Raw genomic sequence first — 21,344 nt, 5'->3', positions numbered from 1 at the left:
CGACAGCGAACCCGCGGTGCCCGGCCCGGCGCCTCCCGGCTGAGGCCGTACTGAGGCGGAGCGGGTCCGCAGTGCCCAGCCCGGCGACTCCCGGTCGGGGCCGCGCTGAGGCGGAGCGCGGCCGCGGCCACGGCGGAGGCGCGCCCCTCCCACCCGCGGCAGGGCGGCGGCTGCGGCCGGCAGCGGCCATTTTGCCACCGCGGCGGCTCCGCTCCCGCCTCACCTTTGAGAGTGGAGCGCTCCACCAGCACCGTGTGGACCTGCGGGTCGGAGAGGAACTTGCGCATATGCTCCACGGCGCCCTTCTCCTCCAGCGCCGCTTCCAGCGCCGCCGGCGCCTCGCCGCCATCCTCCAGCAGCAGCGGCACCAGCTTGCGCAGGTGCTTCTGCAACACCGACACGTCGGCCACGTTTTGCACCGCCGAGCCCGACACCTCCATGCCGCCCTCCTCGCCGCCGGGGCCGCCGCCCCCGCCGCCGCCGGAGTCAGACATGCCGAGGCAGAGGGACACCGGCCGGCACCGCGCTCCGCCCGCCCAGCCGCGCCCCGGCTATGCCCGCCCGCCGCGCCGCCAGCCCCGCCCGGCCGCGCCGCGGGGGAGCCTGGGACGCGCGGTCCGGGCCGCTCCGCCCCGCCCCGCCCCGCCCCGCCCCGCCCGGGCGGCTGCTGCTCCCCGCTACCATCTATTCGTAGAATCATGGAACTGTTAAGCTTGGAAGAGACCTTAAAAATCACCCAGTTCCAGCATGCCTGCCATAGGCAGGAATAACTTCCACTAGACCAGGTTGCTCAGGGTCCTGTCCAACATGGCCTAGAGCACTGTCAGCGATGGGCATCCACAGCTTCTCTGGGCAACCCGTTCCAGTGCTTCGCTATTCTCACTGTAAAGAACTTCCTCCTAATATCTACTCTAAGCCTACTCTCTTTCAGTTTGAATCTATTCCCCCTTGCTCTGTCACTACACGTTCCTGTAAAAAGCCCCTCTCCGTCTTGTAAGCTACCTTCAGTTACTGAAGGGATCCCCGCAGGAAACCCTTCCACAAAGGTTTTATCAGAGTGATTTATTCTGGAAATAGAGGGCGGGAGGTGAGCGGAAAGGAGAAGGCAAAAGCCTCCCCCTACCGCGCCCTGGCAGCAGCGCCCAGGTGATATATGTTCTGCTGCTGCTGCCTCATTACCCGGAAGATAAAGCAGACCCGAGGTTCATTTGTCCAAAGGAAAAAAAATGTTTATTTCATGTGAAAAATTAACCCAGAAGCCATAGGTCAGGTGGCAAAAATTACATATTCCCGTGAAGAAAGCAGCAGGCCAACTGCAAGGCTTCTTCATTGAAGTATCTCCAGTGCTTTACATACCCAGCCCAGCCAGCCAGCTGTGCTAATTACCATTTAATGAAGCCGGCACCCAAACCATTAATCCCAGTCTTTTGCGAGACGGCATCCCAAAAGCAAAGGACATAAAAGGAGACAGGGACTAAAAGTACATCAGTGAGAAAGGGGATTTTAAATAAAAAGAATTTCATTTTTAAAAATTCCTAAACATCTTCATGGCATCACAGCCACATCCCAATGTGTGTTTGACTGATTGAGGTATTAGATGAGTTCAGCTCACTGCTGCTGAGATGGACAATCCCATTTCTCCTTGCCCAAATTAGTCCCCCAGTCCTGGCTGGCATTTGGATGTGTCTGGGAGAGGGGAGGGGGCAGTGAAGTTCCAAAGTAACTCCACTGACTCCCCAAAAGTACACTTAGGGATGGTGGGTGACCCACAGACTGAAACTCCAGTTTTTGCTCATACAGAGATAGAAAAGGGAATGTTGCCCGCAAGAGAAAAGCAAAGCAACCACACAAAACTGATGCCTTTTCCTGCTCTTAAAATCAAGAGTCATACACGGTTAGAAGGGGAAAAGGGATTTTACCTTGGTATTTATTTTAAGGATCCTTAGGTGCACACATCCAGGTCATATGCATCGAGATGCACCCCGCCGAAGTCTCTCCCCAAAGATCTGGTATAACATTATAGGTCTTACTAATTAGCATATCTATCAAAGATTCCCCAATGAGAGGCTCAAGTGAGCCCCCCCTCCCCAAGGAACCTTCCCCTGGATGGTTCTATCTTAGTTTACAGAATGTGTTCTGGAGAGGACCTTGGGGTCTGGGGCACACTGATCCCTAGCTACGAAGCTTCTAAAATGTTTAGTCTCTTAGCTTGACAAACAAGTCCAAGAATGTAGGCAAAAAGCACCAGGAATACAGAAGCTGTAAAAAGGTATAACGGGTATAAAAGAAAAGGGCAAAAAATCTTCATGGCATCAAAACCACGTCTGAACCTCCCATGCATTTCCTCAATAGATACTCAGGGAAATGCACAGAGATCCCCCAGGCCCAGGACCTGTTCAGATGTACTGCCCAAGAAGTAAGGAAGCTGGGGTAGAATATCCTACCTGGTAAAGGAAGACCTGATCTGTAAGCCTCTACACAAGTGTAACTAAGCATTAAAGTGTGCACGTCCAGCTATGACACTAGAAATCTGCAAAGCCCACACACATATCCCAGCTTCTCCATTCCTACCAAGGGAAAAAGCATGCCATGCTCAGGCAGGCTCCTAAAGCACTTACGAGTGTTATGAGTGCAGTTCAACCTTGAAAAAAAGATTTCTTAAGTAAAATCTCAAACATTCTCTGGAAGAAAAATTATTTGCTCAGCAACTAAGTTTCAACTGCAAGCACCAAAACTAATAGAGGTGATTGTTTTTTGATGAATCACACCCCCCCCCCCCCTTAGAAATGTAAATTTTTGGATGAAGAAAAATAGTGGTAGATACTTCTCTGAATATAGTTACCGAGACAGTGGTTAATACAACACTCACCTATTTCAATTTTCCGAAGTCTAGTTTGCTTACACCTTATAATTCTTCTACATGTACGTTGTTCCAGGATCATGTTTCATATGAAAAAAAGAGCTAACTTTGCTAGGCTGTTTGAATTCCACCACGGCTATCCCATATCTGGTCTCAGTCGATGGCTTTCCAATGCAGGGAGAATTAGCTACTTCTTACATCCACATAGTAAGCACCAGTACAGGCCAAACCCCAAACCCACAGGTTAAATTAACATTCTGGATTTGGAGATGTTAATTTAAAGGGTGTTGATAATATACCTAAGCAATCTACATACATCTCAAGTGTAACTTGGCATCTCTTTGGAGGTGAGCTCAAGGGATGGTTCCCAGTACGGGCATGCTTGTTCTTCTGGAGCAGTCACCATCTGCTGCACCAAACTGTCATAGAATTTTGTAGCTTACAAAGCAAGATACAATATTTCATTGCTGTAAAACTGTTGCAAGGAAAAAATGTAAATAAGGAAAATAGGGAAGTAAGAAGAAGGAAGGACAGGCAGAGGAAACAAATTCAAGTAAACATTTATATACACTGCTGCTGACTTGCAGAGAAAGCAGGGTCAAAAAACCCTCAACAAGTCTCATCTTACTGTAGGTTTTAAAATCAGAAATGCTCCATGTGCAACAAGTCTTGAATTCTGGTATCTAAGTGCTAGGCTACTTGCAACTAGAAGCCAGCGTTGGTAGAGACTTTGTATTCCTTTAATCACTTCAGCCTTATCTACTGTGCCAAGGGGAGCAGGAGGAAGATGCAAGTTAAGTTAAAGGAAATTGAAGCAGAGACAAGATAAACCAACTTTTTGCACAGGTTGTCTTCTGCAGAAAAAGTCTATGGAGAGAGAAAAGGCTTTACCTTGCTCAATCAGGGTGAAAAATAATTTGCCTTGATGTGGTGCTAGTTAATTATGGATGTCCTTTTCTTGAGCACACAAAAGACCTGGCCCTTCCTACAGGTATGAGAAGCCACTGAAACCAGCCATCCAAAGGCAAGATCGCCAATATGACACATTTCCCATATAATTTAACTAAAGATATGTATTTCAGAGAATCATGAGAATAGGATTTGTCAAGGCACAAGACTTGCTCCTAGGAAATGCCATACAATATATGTAGAAAGAAAACCTTCATAAACTATAAAAGAAACAATTTCAGGGGAAAAAAAAGGAGGATTTTTCCTATACTTAATATTAATTTGGTAGTATTTGAGACCAAAAATGAAGGGAAAAAATCCAACAAGTAACCATTAGTGCAAATCACTTGCTTTCCCATCTCTAATCCTCTTGCATCTTTAATTCTATAGTGAGCATACAAGAAAAATTACTACGGCAAGGTCTTCGTGCTAGCTTGAACCCTCTCAGTGTGGTTTTCTGGATCACAAAAATGCCTAAAATAGCTCAAGCCAATTATGTGACTGCCCTCTCCCCTCCTCACCACAGGGTCACTGCTTACAAACCTTCCCGAGTGTGTGCGCAGACCTCGCCGGGGCAGGAAGGAATGCAGTCCCCATGTGCCTGGCTCCAGGAAGAGCCAGCTGCAGTCGTGCTGCTCTTCCATTAGGTGAGGAAGGAATAATGCACTACCTTCTTTAGCTCCACAGTAAATTCTCCCTTGGGAATTTCTTCATACAAAATGTTTAACTACATCAAAGTTTTATTTCATGAAGTAAAGACAGCTCAAGCCAAGTGTCCTCACAGAAAAGAAACTATAATCTAGGGAGACAGTGATATGGTAATTAGAATGGCATTTCTTAATTAGCTATACACAGCCAGTCTCCACAATCACTGCACATATTAAGGACAAGATCTAAGGGGCAGAAGTGCTCCACTTTTAGGTGGGTGGCCCATAAAGGGAACCAGAACACTAGGATAACCTGAAACCACAGCTATCTCCTGTAAGTACCTTGGTGAGGTGCATAAAGCAAATGAACATCTCTCCAAACACAAGCAATATGTGCTATACTAGCACCTTCCTTTCCAATTCCACAAAGCCAAACCACGAAAGCACTGCCAAAAAAGGCTGCTGGTCAAAGCCCCAGAGCCTAATTCCCTTAGAGGGAAAGGATTAAAGGTCATTTCCTGAACATGTTGGCAACTCACTAAGGTATTTATATGGAAAAAATATCATCCCTGTCAGCATTTTAAAACATTTTATTTTGAGATGTATTTAACCCTGATTTCCAAAAGTGAATAACTGGATCCTCAGTTGTTTCAGTATCTTGTTTTTCATTCATGATTTGATGAATTTATTACTGAGCTCATGAAGAAAACTTTTTTTTCACTACACAAAGACCTAACTTGTAACTCAAATCTTACATTTATAACTCAAGTCAGTAGTCAGCTCTTGATCCCAGGCTCAACGCCCCCCCAACTCCCCCAGCGGCTGAAGGTCAGCTTTATGTGAATCTTTCCTTAGTTCTTTTGAAGATTTTTATGGATTGCAGAGGGAAGACGACTCCTACTGCAGACTTCAGTTTTTCCCTACACCCTTGCCACCTGATCATGTATCAACTACCACAATATAATCCCAGATTTTGTGGCTACTTTGCTTGAAGCCTGTCAATACAGAAATGTTACAGTGGAAAATACTACAGTATGAAAGAAGCATTTTTCATATTTGTAGGTTGGAGTATTACCAAACCCCTTTTAGTACTGATTGGTGTTCTACAAGTCTGCATTTTTTACTGAATATCAATATACCAATTATTCCTGTTTTTTTTTTTTTTTTTACACTAATGGCCTTCCATCTTTTTTGGCTCTTGAGAAATTTATGAAATTATTTTAATTTGTACAGCTGATTCTGCTAGCAGTGATAATCTGAACACACCCCCAAATACCCTGTGTTAAATTTAGTTTCATGATGAGCAAGTAAAATTCACATGTTCTTTATTTGTCCATATAATACACCTTTTTTTTTTTTTTAAAGTTTTAAAATTAGATAAAAGCATATTAAATGGCAGGTGTATGAAGTTCTTCAGAAACAATGCCAGAACAAAAAATTGAATTACAAAATGTTAAAAAATATGTAGGTACATTTGAACTTAACATTCCACTAATGTATAATGTTACAGATATTGTCTAATGAAAAATAATTGTGCCACTTACCTATTTTTGCTGTTTCTAGGAACTTTTTATTCTGTACATAGGACGATTCTGTACAAAATATGAAGTCTACATTTTTATTACTTATTACCATAAAACAAGGTACAATGTATGTACAATATTAAAATGAAGCCATACTAAAGCCACACTAAAAAGACACTTGTAATATTACTTTTGACATTCCTGATGTACAGGTGTGATTTTGGAAAATGGGGGAAGGTATCAGACAGAACTTTATGAAGAACAACAATCACCAAAATTCTACTTTAAATTTTCTTTTTATTTTGGACGTATTAGTTTTAGAATTGTTTAGTACAAGATTATACGAAATATATAAATATTGATAATAAACATGCTAAACCATTAGTGGTGATAAGATTTTGGAATATTGCCTAAGCAAATGTTCAGTGGCCCAAAACTTCAAATATGCCTTTATAGGGAACTTGAAGCGTCTAAATTACCACAATACTTCCCTTTTTGGTGAGTGTTTATCTTCAATAAAGAATAAAAACAAAATCTAGACAGTGAAAGATGTTCTTACACATTGAGTATCACACAATCAATCAAACATTGATATACAATTGGGTTTTTTCCTCCCCTTGGGTAACATAATTCCTTTCAGCAATCTCTTGCACAGACATACTGAACACCCAAAATCAAAGTTAACTGATAATCTACCAGCTAAAGATGGAAGTTCAAACAATGGTATATCAAAATACATAGATGTTGCTTTACACAATTAAAAAAGCACCCTTTTTCCCTCAAAAGTAGAAGGCATCTTTAAACTGTTTTCATATAGTTTATCCTAATGGTAAAGCATTTTCTCTTTCAAGTTTTACAGGAAATGTTTTCAGACACAGTGGACATTCCACTTAAAGGTTGGGTTGGTCTTTAAATTTAGTTGTTGTAAGCCAATATTTACCACTCACAATTTTCTTCCAATAGACAATGTAACAAATATTGGAAATTGAATGTTAAATGCAACCAACAAACAGCAGGCACTACATCTGCACAAGGTTACTATGAATGTCTGCTTTGAGCAATATTTTTTTTTATGGATGCAGGAGATGTTATACTTCCTTAAAAAATAAAACAAAACTATTTTTAAAGAAGCCACGTTTTTTATCTCTTTATGCATCAAGACATTAAACATTAAGTTATATCATGTTACTGCCAGAGACAAAAGAAACTAATCACCCATTTAGAATAGCAGAACACATTTCAAACAGCTTGTAAGCAGGATAAGTAAGTCAAAATACTGGCCACCCTGAGAGAAATCAAATATTGAAGACAAAGCACTATATTTTTAAAGAGATTTTCCTCCCGTGCTTTTCCATCTACAACAAAAAGCTCATTACATGCAAGTAATCTTGTGGAATATATAGCAGCATTTGAAGATCATCAGCAACTCAGATGCATTTTCAGTTCACTTGTGAGGTGTATTTGCAGCACATGTGCTCTTTACAACAACAACAAAAATATTTTCACGGTAAAATTATGGTCACTATCTCCTCAGCTCTTAGATTAATTTAAAAAGAAGCCAGAATGGAATTCAAGAGCCTGTTCCTTTTTTTTTTTTTTTATTTTTTTTTTATTTTAATAAGCTTATGATGTTGTGTTACCTGAAAGGTTTTGTTCATCTTTCAGATAAAGACTGATGCAACTAAAATCACACATAGTATCTGCCACAGAATATTGAACTCGTAGAGCCCAAGAAAAATGCTGAGTATTAAAAGCTCAGATAAGGGAGAAAACAGTGAAAGAGTTATTTTATTGACTTGAAAAAACTTAAAATGAAATTTTATATTCAGTCTGTTCCCAGTCGTAGTAAACAAATTTTCATTTTAGGAAAAATTTTTCTACCAGTTCATATCTGGAATACTGGTGCCATATTATACACTAAAGACTGGAAGATATGGCTTTAAATCTACATAAAGTATAAGGATGTGGTATATATATATAGAGAGAGATATATATATTTTTACCCTAGATAAAAGAGAAATGAATTTACAGAATTCTTAGAAAGGAATGATGACCGAGGATTGTCATGAATGTCACCAGTTTGTAAGCCATGTTTTATAATAAGAAAGAATAATTGTATTTTCAAAACTGCTGGTATATTACAAGACAGCAATAATGTGGAAACAACTGTAAAGCTGAGAAATCCTAGAAAAAGTTTAATACTTATATTTGAAATAATTTCACTTTTGAAAACACACTTATCATTAGTACCAACTATTGGTCACTCACTTATTTAGATGGAAAGATTTTACAGAATGCTTTTCTCAAATACAACTATAAAAACTGCATGTTATCAGCTAGTTGGTACTATGACAACACCTCCAGGAAATTGTGTCCACTTCATGATAGTCAACCCAATATTCTGCAAATGGAACTGGGTAATTTACCATTGTTTGAACTACTAATCTTGAGCTGCATACTCTATTAAGTTATTGCCTACAGAACTGGGTTGAAGAAAGCTTTGACTTTGTGTGTAACTGATTGGTATGGCACAAAAAATTAAGTTCTACTGTAGAACTGAGTCCAGAAAAAAAATTTTCCTCCAAAATAATATTTCACTGTAATAGTTTAATGCCCATCATGTGATATTAATTCATCAGCTCTGCAATGTGATTCCAAGGCTTTCATGGTATAGATATCCTGAGGCAGTTCTGACTTGCGTCGCACAAGAGGACGATCTTTTTTCTGATCTTTTTGTGCCTGAAATAAAAATGGAACAAAGTTAGCCAAACATACTAATTACTGAACATTACTTAAGAGTACTTTTTGCACATCAGTACATTCACTTACAGAAAAAGAAAAAAATATATGGAAAAAAGTTTATACTTTCTCCTCTTTACCCTACCAGCTATGCAGTTTCAAGTACTGAAACCATTTTTTTCTGTAAGAGGAAAATTAAACAGCTATGAAATTCTAAGCTATTAACAATCATGACATCACTACCTTTTTACCAATGCTTTCTCAAAACCAGACAATATTCCTATCAAAGTATCTTTAAAATTTATAACAGTGTTTTTATGTAGTTCCAATATCTGAATCACCTACCCTAATTTGCTTGTTTATTCATGTTTTTATATTAAAAGTCCTTATAAAAAAACTGCCTGGCTTTTACCTAGCTACTGATTTATTGGCACGTTCAAAGTTATTAAGTCACAGTAGTCCAACTTTATTGTGCCAGAGTATTCACTAAAAATGCTCGTTGTAAGTCTGGTACAGGAAAAAATTCCTGATCTACTTTCCTCAGTCAGTCCAGCACCTCTTCAGTAGGCACATTCTGCTATATTGCCAGCCTCTGGCATAAACTTTACTTTCACTGAAACTGTATAGATCTTCAGGTAGTTTCTCATTTCTGAAGTTTAATTTGAGAAACAAAGCTGTCCTTTTGACTGCCTTTTCTTTTTTTTTCCCCAATGGATAACAGTAGTAGCTCTTGTTTTAACATCAGCTGCTGATGGTACTTAGAAAGGGATGTATGTCTGTGCAGTGTCCTCTCAAAGACTGATGCAGGAATGCTACCTAGCCTGCTTTCCACAATACTCTAATCCAAAATCAATTCTTTTCCTGCCTGGTGATCCGAACTTATCCACCCTCTTGCAGGCTTAGTTCTTCTAATGAAAGAATTCCCGACTAAAAATATTCTATTACCTCTGCTAGGCCAGGATCTTTCTCCTTGAAAACTTGGCTTACAATCTTTTAGTCATCTCATTTCTTGCACACTTTGTGAGCAAGGAAAGGGAAGACAGCATGCACTTGGAGAGATAGCTAAGGAATGCTTAAGCAGTTCCAACCCAAGTTTCAGAATTTTATTTAGTTTACAATTTGTTTATTTTTCATTAGTGTCATTTCTTTAAATCCCCACCCTTTCTTACAATTGTGGGTGGTAGCAAATCAAGCTCATTCATAGGGATATGATGCACTTGTTTTCCAGCTGGAATACTACCAATGAAGCTGTATATAGCCCAAACTTTATAGCTCATGAAGCTGAATTCTTCGTAGAAAAGAAGGTAAGACTTACATGAGAGTCCTTGGTTTTAGTCTAGGCTGACATTACTGTTTCTGCATTTTATATTGTATAATACTGGCCCAAATCCTCAAACTCTTCCAGGAGCTGGGACTGGTAATTTTGTTCTTAACTGATTGTCCCAACTACTAGCACAGAATCCTACTCTGGCTGCTTTTCTTCTAGAACTGATGTTGGAGGACTCAGACTTAGGAAGTAGGAATTTTAATGCTCTCTGGCAGGATAGAAAGTGAACCAAGGTCTCATAAACCCTAAGAAAATAGTTAAGTGCTAGGAAATAGCACAAAGATGGACACTGTGATCAACACAACTTTAAAATTAAACAGTACTAATTCTTTTAAATAATTCTGTATGCACCTTTCTCTACTAGAACTGGTTCTAGGCTCTGAAGCAAGTGAAAGGAGGCCCCATTCTCCCTCCTGTGGGCCTGGCTAAGCTATCCATGGTATGAAGAAAGGCAGAGGTTTAGAAACTTTAGTAAGCCCAGTGCTCCTCACTGACTAGCTCTAACCATCACTCCCATTCAGGAGAATGCTACTCTTGTTCATTGCCCTGGAGAGGGAAGTAATTCAGCCACCAAGATTTACATATAATGCACAGGGACCCACAACCTACACAGGTGTTTAAAAAACAGAGATCCTTGAGTGTGTCTTAGCATTCCAGCGTTTCTTTTAATTCCAACCTTCATCCAAAATGCCATATAACAAATAAAATATAATCTTGCAGGATAATGACACTGGAATTTTAAGACAGTAATTTAGCAGGTTAGGTTGACCACATGCTTATTTTTATTAAATGTCTTACTGGTTAAAATTAACTGACTTTATCTCCAAACTCAACTTTTTTTTCTGGCTCCATTTCTCCAGTCTTAGACTTTGCTGGATTCAGACAGATTTATAGTACCATATAGCACATATTCCTATCAGAAATTTTAGTGATACTGCAATGCTACCTGGCATCTCTCCATTTTCAAGCAGCTGCAAGTTGAAATCTCTAGTTTCAACATTGGTATTCTAATTCCACTTAACTGATGTTAAATAAAAAAGACATGAATATTACTGAGCATTAGCTACAGACAAAAGGATGGAAATGACCTTGAGTGTCCTCGCCCTGCATGGGGTAATGGAATCTGACAGATGGTGGACTGAGGAAGAAGACCCATGAGTGGGCAAGACACAGACTTTACATACTTTTTCAAAGCACAAGAACTTAAGCCACAAACAAGGCTCTGAATAACAAACAAAAATGTATAACATACAGTCAGATTCTAGTACTGACAAGCTTTTCTTATGAAAGATAAAAACTGTTACATAGAAACGAGACTAGAACATGACGTCACAGATTTTACCTATAGTTTTCACTCTCCTTAAAGCAGAATCATTGTTCCCATAATGACACAAAAAGCTATTCCTAAGTGAAAATTAAAGTTTCTGTAGAAGAAACCTTAAAAGAGACCATATAGCAGATTCACAGGCACTAGAAACAACACTATTTCTGGCTGCTATACTATCACTTGAAAGTAGCAGCTCTGATGAAGTGTATCACTCAAGAATAAATGGTTACAGGGCTGAAAATATAACCCAAGTTTATGATTAATAGTCACTTAAATGAATTCATAAATTGGAGTACTTTGCTATCTTCACAAGGCTTTACCTGACAAGCCTCTTCTTTCACTGTCTTTTTGAGCGTCTGCAAATCTTCAATTAAAGGCCCATCTGTTTCCATTGCAACAGGACTGTTCAGCAAACTCGTGTCACTATATGTTGGGTACTAATAAAATGCAAAGTGTTAAAATAATCATTCTTAGTAGTAATATCTAAATACTAAGAGTGTATTTGAGCATTTGAATGATATGACTACTAGTTATTTGAGATTAACTTCAATATATTATGCTTCCAGGGACTATGTAATAAATTTTAGAAAGGAACTCCAATACTTTTCACTTGGCAGAAATATCCTGCTGAAAAATAGCATAAAAAAAAAGATGGTTTGATTATCTGAGACTCAATTTTAAAATACTCAGATTTTGTCAGTATTGAATGTCTACTCTGGCAATCAGTTATCTGAAACCTTATTAATATGTTGTCAAGTGATCTGTGAACAGTGTAGTAATCCAAACACGATCATTTTATTTGCTGGTGCAATTTTGTGTTGGAAGAGAAAATACACTGTTAAAAGACCAAATATACCTAACATACATTTAATATAATTTCAAACCAAAATATTAAACTTTCCTATCTTCAGAAAGTAAAATTTATAGAAGTCTTTTAGAAATTAAAGAAAAAATAAAATCTTCGTTGTCCAGTAATCTCAATACTTCAGATCTTATTTTAATTCAGATGAGGTGTATATAGTTTTAAATTCAGAACTTATTTACATGCACACACAGACTTTTTCATCAGTTTTTCCTCACAAGTATTTTAAAATCTGAGTGTACCAACAATTTAATGCAGATGAGAAAAATTTAAAAAAACCCTAACAGCAAGGACTTAACAAATATAATTACGATGATAGAAAATCTTAAATTGTATTTTTGTGTCTTGCAGAATCAGGAACAATTCTGAACGACAAGAATCATCAGTCATTAGACAAACAAAAAAGTTCATAGAAATTCCAGGAAAAAAGAAACCCCTAAAAATCCATTATCTAGAGCACTAAAAGCATTTATATCCTTGTGTCAATTCAGTGGAGTACTCAGTGTTAAAATTAGTAATTTTTATTTTAATTTGCTTCCACTTACTAGCTTTCTTCAAGCAGACTATGCAGAACGTATGGTATACATGTAGTGTTAACTGGTATCAGAAAATGCACTTACAAAAAGTTGCTTGGAAAGAAAAGGAAATTGATAATGTAGTACTCTGAATTTTTCTACAACTCAATCCACTTACTTAGCCAAACATGCAATAGCTCATCATTTGTAATAGCAAATGACCATGTATATCAGTAACTCTTCAAGCAAGGCTTTCGTATGACTTACGTCACTAGAGAAATGTTTTGCCACTCAAAGTCAATTACTGCTTTCATATGAATAGCCCTTTTTGATTAATTTAATTGATCTGCTGTCAACTGAAATTTTATTAATTTTAATAGATTTTATTTAAGCAGTTTAGTAATTGTTCCCTGACAAATGACCCAAGATGAAAAAAACATTTACGAATTTTGTCTTCTTAGAAAGAGATTACCTCACACTTTCTATTTTAAAATAGCACTGAGATCAGAAAGTGTCCCACTTCTGTTTACAGAGTACCATTTCTCCCTCTTCCACCATTTTAAACTCAGCTAGATGGTGTTGGAAATACACAGTACATAAGGTTTCTTACTACAGTATAATAAAATTCTGGCTGCAAAGTAATTTAAATGTTTGGAGGTTTTTTTCTTCATAGCAGCAAACTGTATGATTGAGATAAAGAAAAACCGACAGCATTCTCCAAACAAATGAAGGGAGTGGGGAACCCAAATGAAACCATTCCGTTCTCCCATAATTTTAAAATACAATGAATAGTCTAAAGGACCTTTGTTTCTTTATCATACTTTGAGTTACATCAAGTAATGCCGGACAGGATGTTTTCCTTTAGGATAGACCTGAGGAGTAGGTTCACCACCAGACTGGCCCAGTGCAGGCAGGAGAACAAATACAGCAGACAGGAACATACAGTGTTACTTTAATCCATTTGACACAAAGGAAAACTGACCAGTCATAACTCACAGTTAGCAGAAAGATCTCTTTTGTAATATATTGTTTGCAAAACAGCTTTTCAAGAGAAACCAATTATGGCCTCTCTGTATTTTTCCGTAATTTTGCACACTAACTTTTCAAAACACAATATGGTGTAAGTCCTATTATAAGAAAATGAAAAAGTACTTCATATCATGCTTTTCAGAAACCTTTTTTTTAAAAAATAATTACTTGCACAAGAGAAAGGTTACAAATTTGAAAAGTACTTTTATTTTGTATCTTTCATAATACAATTAGTGAAATTCCTTTATTTCCATGATCAGTCAGACCTGCTTTCCCCACTGATAGTTAACAAAACTGGAGTATTTAAACATGATCATTGTTAATCTTTTCTAAATACCTGGGGATTTGATTTGGCTAGATTTTCTATTTTAACCCATGCTTCTTCCCGTTCCTTCAATTTTAGCTTCTCTCTGAAAAAAACCAAAAATTATACAGAAGTAAAAGAATTCAACAGAATAAGTTATTTAGCTATACCTGCTTGAGTCTACTGCCCAAAATACCACTGTTGACAGGTTAATTTGCATCATATCAATACCCCATGATCTCAAATCAACAATAAAAGGGAAAAAACTCAAGATTTTCTCATGAAAGCAACAAACTGGCTGGTATAAGTTTATCTTTAGTACATGCACATTGTTAAAAGTTAAAATTAAAACAGCTAAGTTTTGATCTAGGCTGAAAGCATGTTTGTGTTTTATTTATAATATTAGAATTCTATATTGATAAACAAGAAATTAATAACAGACCATGGAAAGGGCAGAGATTTTTACTGTCAGCCCAACGGCTTCAGGTAATAGGTTAAAGGAAAAGGCACAGAGACATTTTGAACTGAACTCTAACAGAGAAGTACCCAATAAAAACCATGCTCATTCTACAGAGTAGCAAGTCCAGAGGAATGACATAAATGCTTTTTAAAAAAAATTTTCATAGAGTAGAAAAAGTTTGTTTTCTTATGCCTAATGCAATCTGAAATTGTAAAATCTAGGGTTTGTTTTCCCTTCTTAGAAACAAACATCTTCTTGCAAAGACTAGAATGATCACCTGTCTTTGAAGGCTGGTAGAATTTAAAAGAACCCTGAACTAGGAGTGCTAAAAATGCTCTCAGGCTTCAATGCACAGAGCAGATGATTCAAATGTCAAGAAAAAAAACGGAAGAGCAGCTATATCCAAGCACATACACAATTTGCCTCCAGCTCTCAGTTAAGTTAATTCAAGATGGAAGGTAGGACCTCCTTAACCATTCCCCTTTTCAGTTCTTACATGGTGGGAGGTTTTTTGTTTTGGTTTTGTGTTGCTACGACATTGCTCAGCACTCTGCCTGCTCTAATTCACACTCAGAACACCATCACAAAAACTTCTAAAAATCAGAGAAGAAAAGATTTGATTTCTCATTTAAAAGGGATTCCACTTACTTGCAATCAGGGAAAAGAGAATTACAGTCTTTTTTTGAAGAGCCAATGCTCATATTTTGTCATCTATAAACACACACACCTTAAGAATTTGTTACAGTACAAGCTCATTTCTACTTGAATTGTAATAAGGCATTTCAAAACTTGGACAAGTCAATCTACGTTGAGAATCTGTACTACTTCCAGTATATCAGTTTAAAATAGGTGTATAATCTGAACCACTATTTGAAGAATCCCTGTTTACTTTGAAATTTAAAATAAAAGTAAAATCCAGGTATTTTCAGTACCCACTTTCTAACTGCTTCCAGCCCCTAAAATGAGACCCAAACCATTAATACTTCTGACTTCTCTATCTCATTTTAGCAGGATTCTTCTGTCAAATAAAGCCTGTACTACAGACCTGTACTATACAACAGAGTAACAACTTGATTTCAGGTAACTTTTATAAAAATATGAAGATATGCTCACACACAATGCAATGCTGAAAAATACTGGGAAAGTATTTTGGGACAAACTGAGTGACAACATGAAAGGAAGTAACACTGGGTAAATAAAGTATGCAAAAATAAATACAGGATGTGAACTGAACTGTTAAACAGATCCTCTACACTGGGCTCCACAATTAGCAGTGTCCTGAAAAACTTAATTTTTAGGAAGATGGTGACCCCAGAAGTATTAGGTCTAAGCCTACATGAGACACCTTATTGTTAAGAAGATTTACAGTTCACATATAAGAAGTTTCAGCAAGTCAACTTTGAAACTGCTGTACTGGAATCAAATGGGCAACTTCCCACTAATGACACAGTGTTTTTTCAGAGCTAAAGCACTCTTAACAAATTACTCAAGAACAGACAGACACACTGACATGAAAACTTACTTCAGTTTTTCTGCTTTAAATTGCTGTGTGCAGTCATCGAACAGTTTTTGGTTCATCTCCATGAAGAGTTTCAGAGCATTGTATATCAAGCCATGTATTGTCCTATAAGTAAAACTTCTGGTTGAAACTCAAGAGTACTTTAAACTTTGAAATCTACTTTTTCTGGTCAACAGTAGCCAATAGCCTACATAACTGGAAAATTACATAATTTCAGAATAAGTGGAAACAAAATTAATTAGTGGAAGTTTCAATTTACCCACAAGAGGCCTAATACAAGTACTAAAATTACCAACTTCGAATGCAGTTTTCTTACTCTGTAGTACTACTCATCACTCGCACTTCTGATGTTTGACCTTCACTCCTAATACTACATGTATCAATACAGGGGTAGTTGTGAAATTTAGTAGCTGACAGTAATCCCATTAGGGTTATTACAGAAAAAGCAAGATGACATTAAAGATCTTGATGTAAGTAACTTACTGGCAACTGATAAATTCAAGAAAAAATGGGTTAGTGATTAAAAGGAGGGTAGAAAAGACACCATTCATTTTGAAAACTGCCACACAGCAACAGCACTTACTTCAACACAATTAGGCCAGGACTCTTTAGAAATGTGTTAGAAAAGTAAAGCTGAAAACATCACAAAAATTACACAAAACGAATCTGCTTTATGAAGCATTTTTATGGATTAATTTACAGTTCCAGGCTACAATGTACCACTGCTCAAAAAGCAATCGGTTAAATGATTACTTTGTATAATACATGGAGTTACAAGTAAGAGTGCAGCTGTAGTGGGTAGCATGACTTTTGCTCAGAACAAAATGAATGCATGACCTTGAAAAGTCAGAAAAAAAACAACCAACAGCAACTCACATTTACTATCTATAATTGCATCACTGAATTGGAATGTTATTAATGAGTACATTATTTGTTACTGCTTGCACCCAGCGACAGTAAGCAACCACTTTAACATCACTTTATTTTCCGTTTCTTTCCCAGTGTTTAATTGCAGACTGATTACTCATTCTTGGCCAGCCTACCAGCAGCCCTCAATTCACAGTTAGAGCCAGACTGGGATACTGTCACTACCCCAGAAGTTGCACAATAGCTCAAACAAAGAAGCACTTTACAATGGAACAGCTGCAGAAGGGAGCTGACCAGGACTGTTTTCATGCGTAAGCACTACGCTATGGTGGGGGAAAAAAGTGAAAATAATCAATGGAGAAAAAAGAAAAAAGATTAAAAAAAAGAAAACAAAATGAAAGGAAAAAATGATCAGATTTACAAGATATTTCACTAGAATGCAGAAGAAAGGCAAATTAGCAAAGAGGTTAGTGATCAGAAATCAAAGTTAGTCTTTAGAAGTATCTGAACTACAGACGAATGACAAATTCATTTCATATTTATAGAAGAATGTCATGGATTAGATGCACTAAAAACACTCTTTCTTGTTTAATGAAAAAAGGAAAAGCTATCTTCCTCAATTCTTAATACTTCCTAGCAATTGACAACAATAGTCTCTTTATCCGGCAACTTCAATGTCATAGAATAAACAGCTCAACACACTGTTAAACTAGCAACTCACAGATCTGAACTCTTATGCCTAGAACTACACATAAGTGAAGTAGCAGAAATTTGTACAAGTGTTTCTTACTTATTCCAATGCGTCTTTGAATTCCGGTACAAGGATGGAAACATGATGGGTAAAATCTTTGCTGCATTATCACTAATTAAACTCATAATATATTCATTATTCCAGTAGTATAATGCTCGCTCTGCAACCTAAGACGACATGAAAAAAGGAACACTTCTTCAATCTCTTACAGAGCAAATAATTATAACATTTGGCAAATATAAGGTAAAAAAAGTTGCAACTCAGACTTGGATTTTGTAGTGCAAATGAGAGTCATGCCCCTGATGGGAAGAGAGATGGAAAAACTGCTTTTTTCCTTGATAGGGACATGATTCAATCTATAACCCATAAACTCTGAAAGGTAAGCAAAGAAATACTTTCCAAAAGAATGAGTATTTGTAGAACTCTATTACAAGCAATGAAATGCAAACACTGTACCGAAAGGGTTCAGGTACTTCTGAAAACACTGAGTTTTTCAGCTTTTGTATGTTAAGCATAACACTGAAGTGAATCACCCAACATGAATGCACATATTGCACTCTTGAAAAGAAACAGTAAAACTAGTGTTTGGATCACTGAAACTTGACACAGAATTGAAGAATTCTTTGCAAAAAATAAAATTCATTATGATGAATAATACCACATTACAAGTCTGCTTTACAAAAATTCTGATATCATTGTACATGCAGTAAATACAGACCTGAAAGTGTGGACTGGACACACATTTGGCTAGCTGTCTGAAGAGAGGCTCCATAACTTTTACAAATTCAGATGGTTCAATAACATCTAAAATTTCTTCTAGTTCATTTAAAAACATGACTTCTTTTGGACTGTGAGTCTTTGGCCAGTATTTCAGCAGTGCCATTACCACCTGTAGAGACAAAGATAAAATAATTTCATGGTAATATCACTTTACCTTGAGCTGAATTGTAATGCACTAATTAGTCTGATATTTTAAGCAGAACACAAAACTTGTGATTTCTCGTCCCATTTAACAGCAGTGAACATAGTTCAGTGTCACAGAAATAACTGTTAATAGGTCTAAACCCATTTCTTCAGAAAACAAAGTTATATGTCTAAAAGACATGTTCAAAAATAATAATCAAAATACTAGAGAAAAAATTTAACATCTAACTTAACGTGATTGAAGTGCAAATCCGCTACTACATTATCAGGAACATTACCTGCCACTTAAGTGACAGCAGCTTTAAATCTCTACCTTCTTGGGGACGTACTCCAAAACTCAAGCAATTAAGTTCTATCAATATATTTTAACAAAATATTTACTATAAATGCCTGAATTGACAGGTGACCAACTACTCTGGCTATGTTGATCTTAAACTTTGAGTTTGATTTGACTATCTTATTAGTCAACTAATCTTAGTCTTAACTTTCTTCATGATTAATAAATTAGTCACCCAGCTTGCTTACATACCAAACCATGAACACTCAAAACACTGTTCTACGATTCTATGATTTTTTACTATAAAAGCTATAAGCAATACTTAATATCATCACTGGCAAGACAACTCTGAGAAGTGCATTGTTAACGTATGTATTAATTAATCATGAAAGCAGACAGTATGTCCTCAATGAAGCCTTGGCTAATAGACGCAGATTTTTAAAAATAAGATGTCAAAAAATCTCATGTGACAACTATAAGGGGAAGCAAAACATTTAAATTTGAAAGGACCAGAATCTTTTGAAGAGGAACTTAGTTCTTTGCTAATACGTGTGCTAAGTTTTTAAAGAATGTTGTAATCATGTACTAATTAGGGATCAAAAAAAGGAAACAAACTTGGTTGCATGTTAGTTCAGATTTAAATATGCAACATCCTATCTGATGTCTGGAAGAAAGCTAAGAATTCAAGATCCCATACAGTACAAATGATAGAATGTTTGACATTTGCTATCTTAATAAATACTACAAGCTCCAGCTAGAAGATAACTCTTGCTCAGGTGCATACTTCCATTTGTTTCAAGAAATCCAGTTTCCCATTTTACAATGGAAATGGTCATAATCTAATAATGTGCGCTTTTGTTAGTAGCAATTGTTTTACTGATCTCCTGATTAAACAGATTAGTTTTCACCTACTTGCTACTGGGTGCAATGAGGCAAACCACTAGATACTACAGAGGATGGTTAAAATTATTCATCTATGCAATTATGTGCAGCCAGACCAAAGTCTGATTTTGTCCAAAGCTGGTAGACATGAACAGGATCTGACTCAAAAGCCTTGCACCAATAGGTAGCTGTGTGTCAGAAATTTGTGTTCCATCGTAACATCCATCTCTCAACAGAGCACAATTCAGGCAAGGTAATTTCTGACTAAACTGCTTCTGGATCTACCATCTCCTATCTGCTCAGCCAGAACAAAATAAGCAAAATCAAATCTGGTCTCTTTGTAAGACCTATGCTATTAATGTTGTTTTTATTCATTTTGGATATTCCAAAGGACTGTTGGAAAAAACTGTATTTGATAGATAAAAATGGTTAAATATTTGACTCTAATATAAATGATTACATATAAATACTTTGTTCCCCAAACCTCCTTAAACATTCAGACAGGTGTAACGTATATTAATATTAATAGTTCAATGTATGTAATATTAGCAAGATAAACTTACTGGTTCTGTAAGTGTGCTGTCCTTTTCTAAAAACTGAACTACACAGTACGCCAGCTACAGTAAAAGAAAAAAAAAGTTTTATTAATTTTCACTATAAAACTGAACACATTTTGAAATCACTTCCGTAAGTCAAGAATAACTTTGAATCCTTCAAATAAAACCACAAGTTTCTTCTGTAATTTAAAAAAAACCCCCAACCTATTTGGCAGACAATTTAAACAGAAGGCTAAATGGGCTTTACCAAGTCTTTCCAACCTTTGCAAGTCTGTTCTCACCTTTTTCTGTTATAATACAGACACACACAACTTGATGACTTTTATAATATAGACACACAACTTTTTAGACCTAGTACTTTGAATTACACCACACTTTGTCTTTTCAAATACAGGATTTAAAAATCACGATCTTGTCCTCTAGAGTGCTTTCCACTCGCTAACATTTTGGTGTCCCGTGCTGATTTAGTAAGTATTTTCTATTTCACAACCTAAGCTAGATAAAAGTGCAGTGAACAGTTGTAAATCTTAGGATTTTTTATATACGACAACGAAAGATAACTATGCCTATCAATGCAGCTGATGCAACCAGAGGCTGAATTACAGTATTTACCAACTGCAATGCTGAGAATGAGACTGTCCACCCCTGACTAGTGAACTATTACATCCCTTTCATTCCATAGGCCAACAGTCCCAAAGTAAGTGGGGAGATCACCGCACACCTCACAAACTGTTTAACCATCTTCCTAAAGTCTCTCCATTTATTGAAGCTCAGCTGATGACCCAATTCCTTTTCTTTTGATTCCTGCTGAGAATGCCCCATGATAACTTGAGGAATGCGCCAAGAATACTACAGCTACTATTCTTCCCTATTCTAAAGTAAATTTGATTTAACACAGAAATTAACTTTCTCCATGTATATTATCTGGCAGCAAATCCTTCTGAGTATCTGCCATGGCTTCAATATGAATTTTTATGGGTTTACTCCGGTGTTTCACACACTAAACTCACTTGAAGTACTTTCCCA

The 21,344-nt window shown here is 37.2% G+C and overlaps 2 protein-coding genes across 2 annotated transcripts in view; both read right to left on the bottom strand.

The window, feature by feature from the left end:
* Nucleotides 1-549, bottom strand: part of DYNC1H1 (dynein cytoplasmic 1 heavy chain 1) — a 45,865-nt gene extending 45,316 nt beyond the window's left edge. Inside the window, exon 1 of the mRNA XM_082283565.1 lies at nt 224-549. Within this exon, the coding sequence (XP_082139691.1) occupies nt 224-494 (271 nt within the window). The 5' untranslated portion in view covers nt 495-549. The remainder of the gene's footprint in view (nt 1-223) is intronic.
* A 5,510-nt stretch (nt 550-6,059) lies between these two features.
* PPP2R5C (protein phosphatase 2 regulatory subunit B'gamma) overlaps nt 6,060-21,344 on the bottom strand; it is a 79,868-nt gene continuing 64,583 nt past the window's right edge. Inside the window, exons 10-16 of the mRNA XM_082283577.1 lie at nt 20,325-20,378; nt 18,397-18,567; nt 17,718-17,845; nt 16,064-16,165; nt 14,115-14,187; nt 11,692-11,808; nt 6,060-8,717 (exon numbers count right to left, since the gene is read on the bottom strand). Of these exons, the coding sequence (XP_082139703.1) occupies nt 8,586-8,717; nt 11,692-11,808; nt 14,115-14,187; nt 16,064-16,165; nt 17,718-17,845; nt 18,397-18,567; nt 20,325-20,378 (777 nt within the window). The 3' untranslated portion in view covers nt 6,060-8,585. The remainder of the gene's footprint in view (nt 8,718-11,691; nt 11,809-14,114; nt 14,188-16,063; nt 16,166-17,717; nt 17,846-18,396; nt 18,568-20,324; nt 20,379-21,344) is intronic.

Source organism: Coloeus monedula (genome assembly GCF_965178545.1).
Source record: "Coloeus monedula genome assembly, chromosome: 6".
In the NCBI taxonomy this organism is placed as follows: domain Eukaryota; kingdom Metazoa; phylum Chordata; class Aves; order Passeriformes; family Corvidae; genus Coloeus; species Coloeus monedula.
Note: the sequence above shows the minus strand (reverse complement) of the source record. Positions and strands in the feature narration are given on the sequence as shown.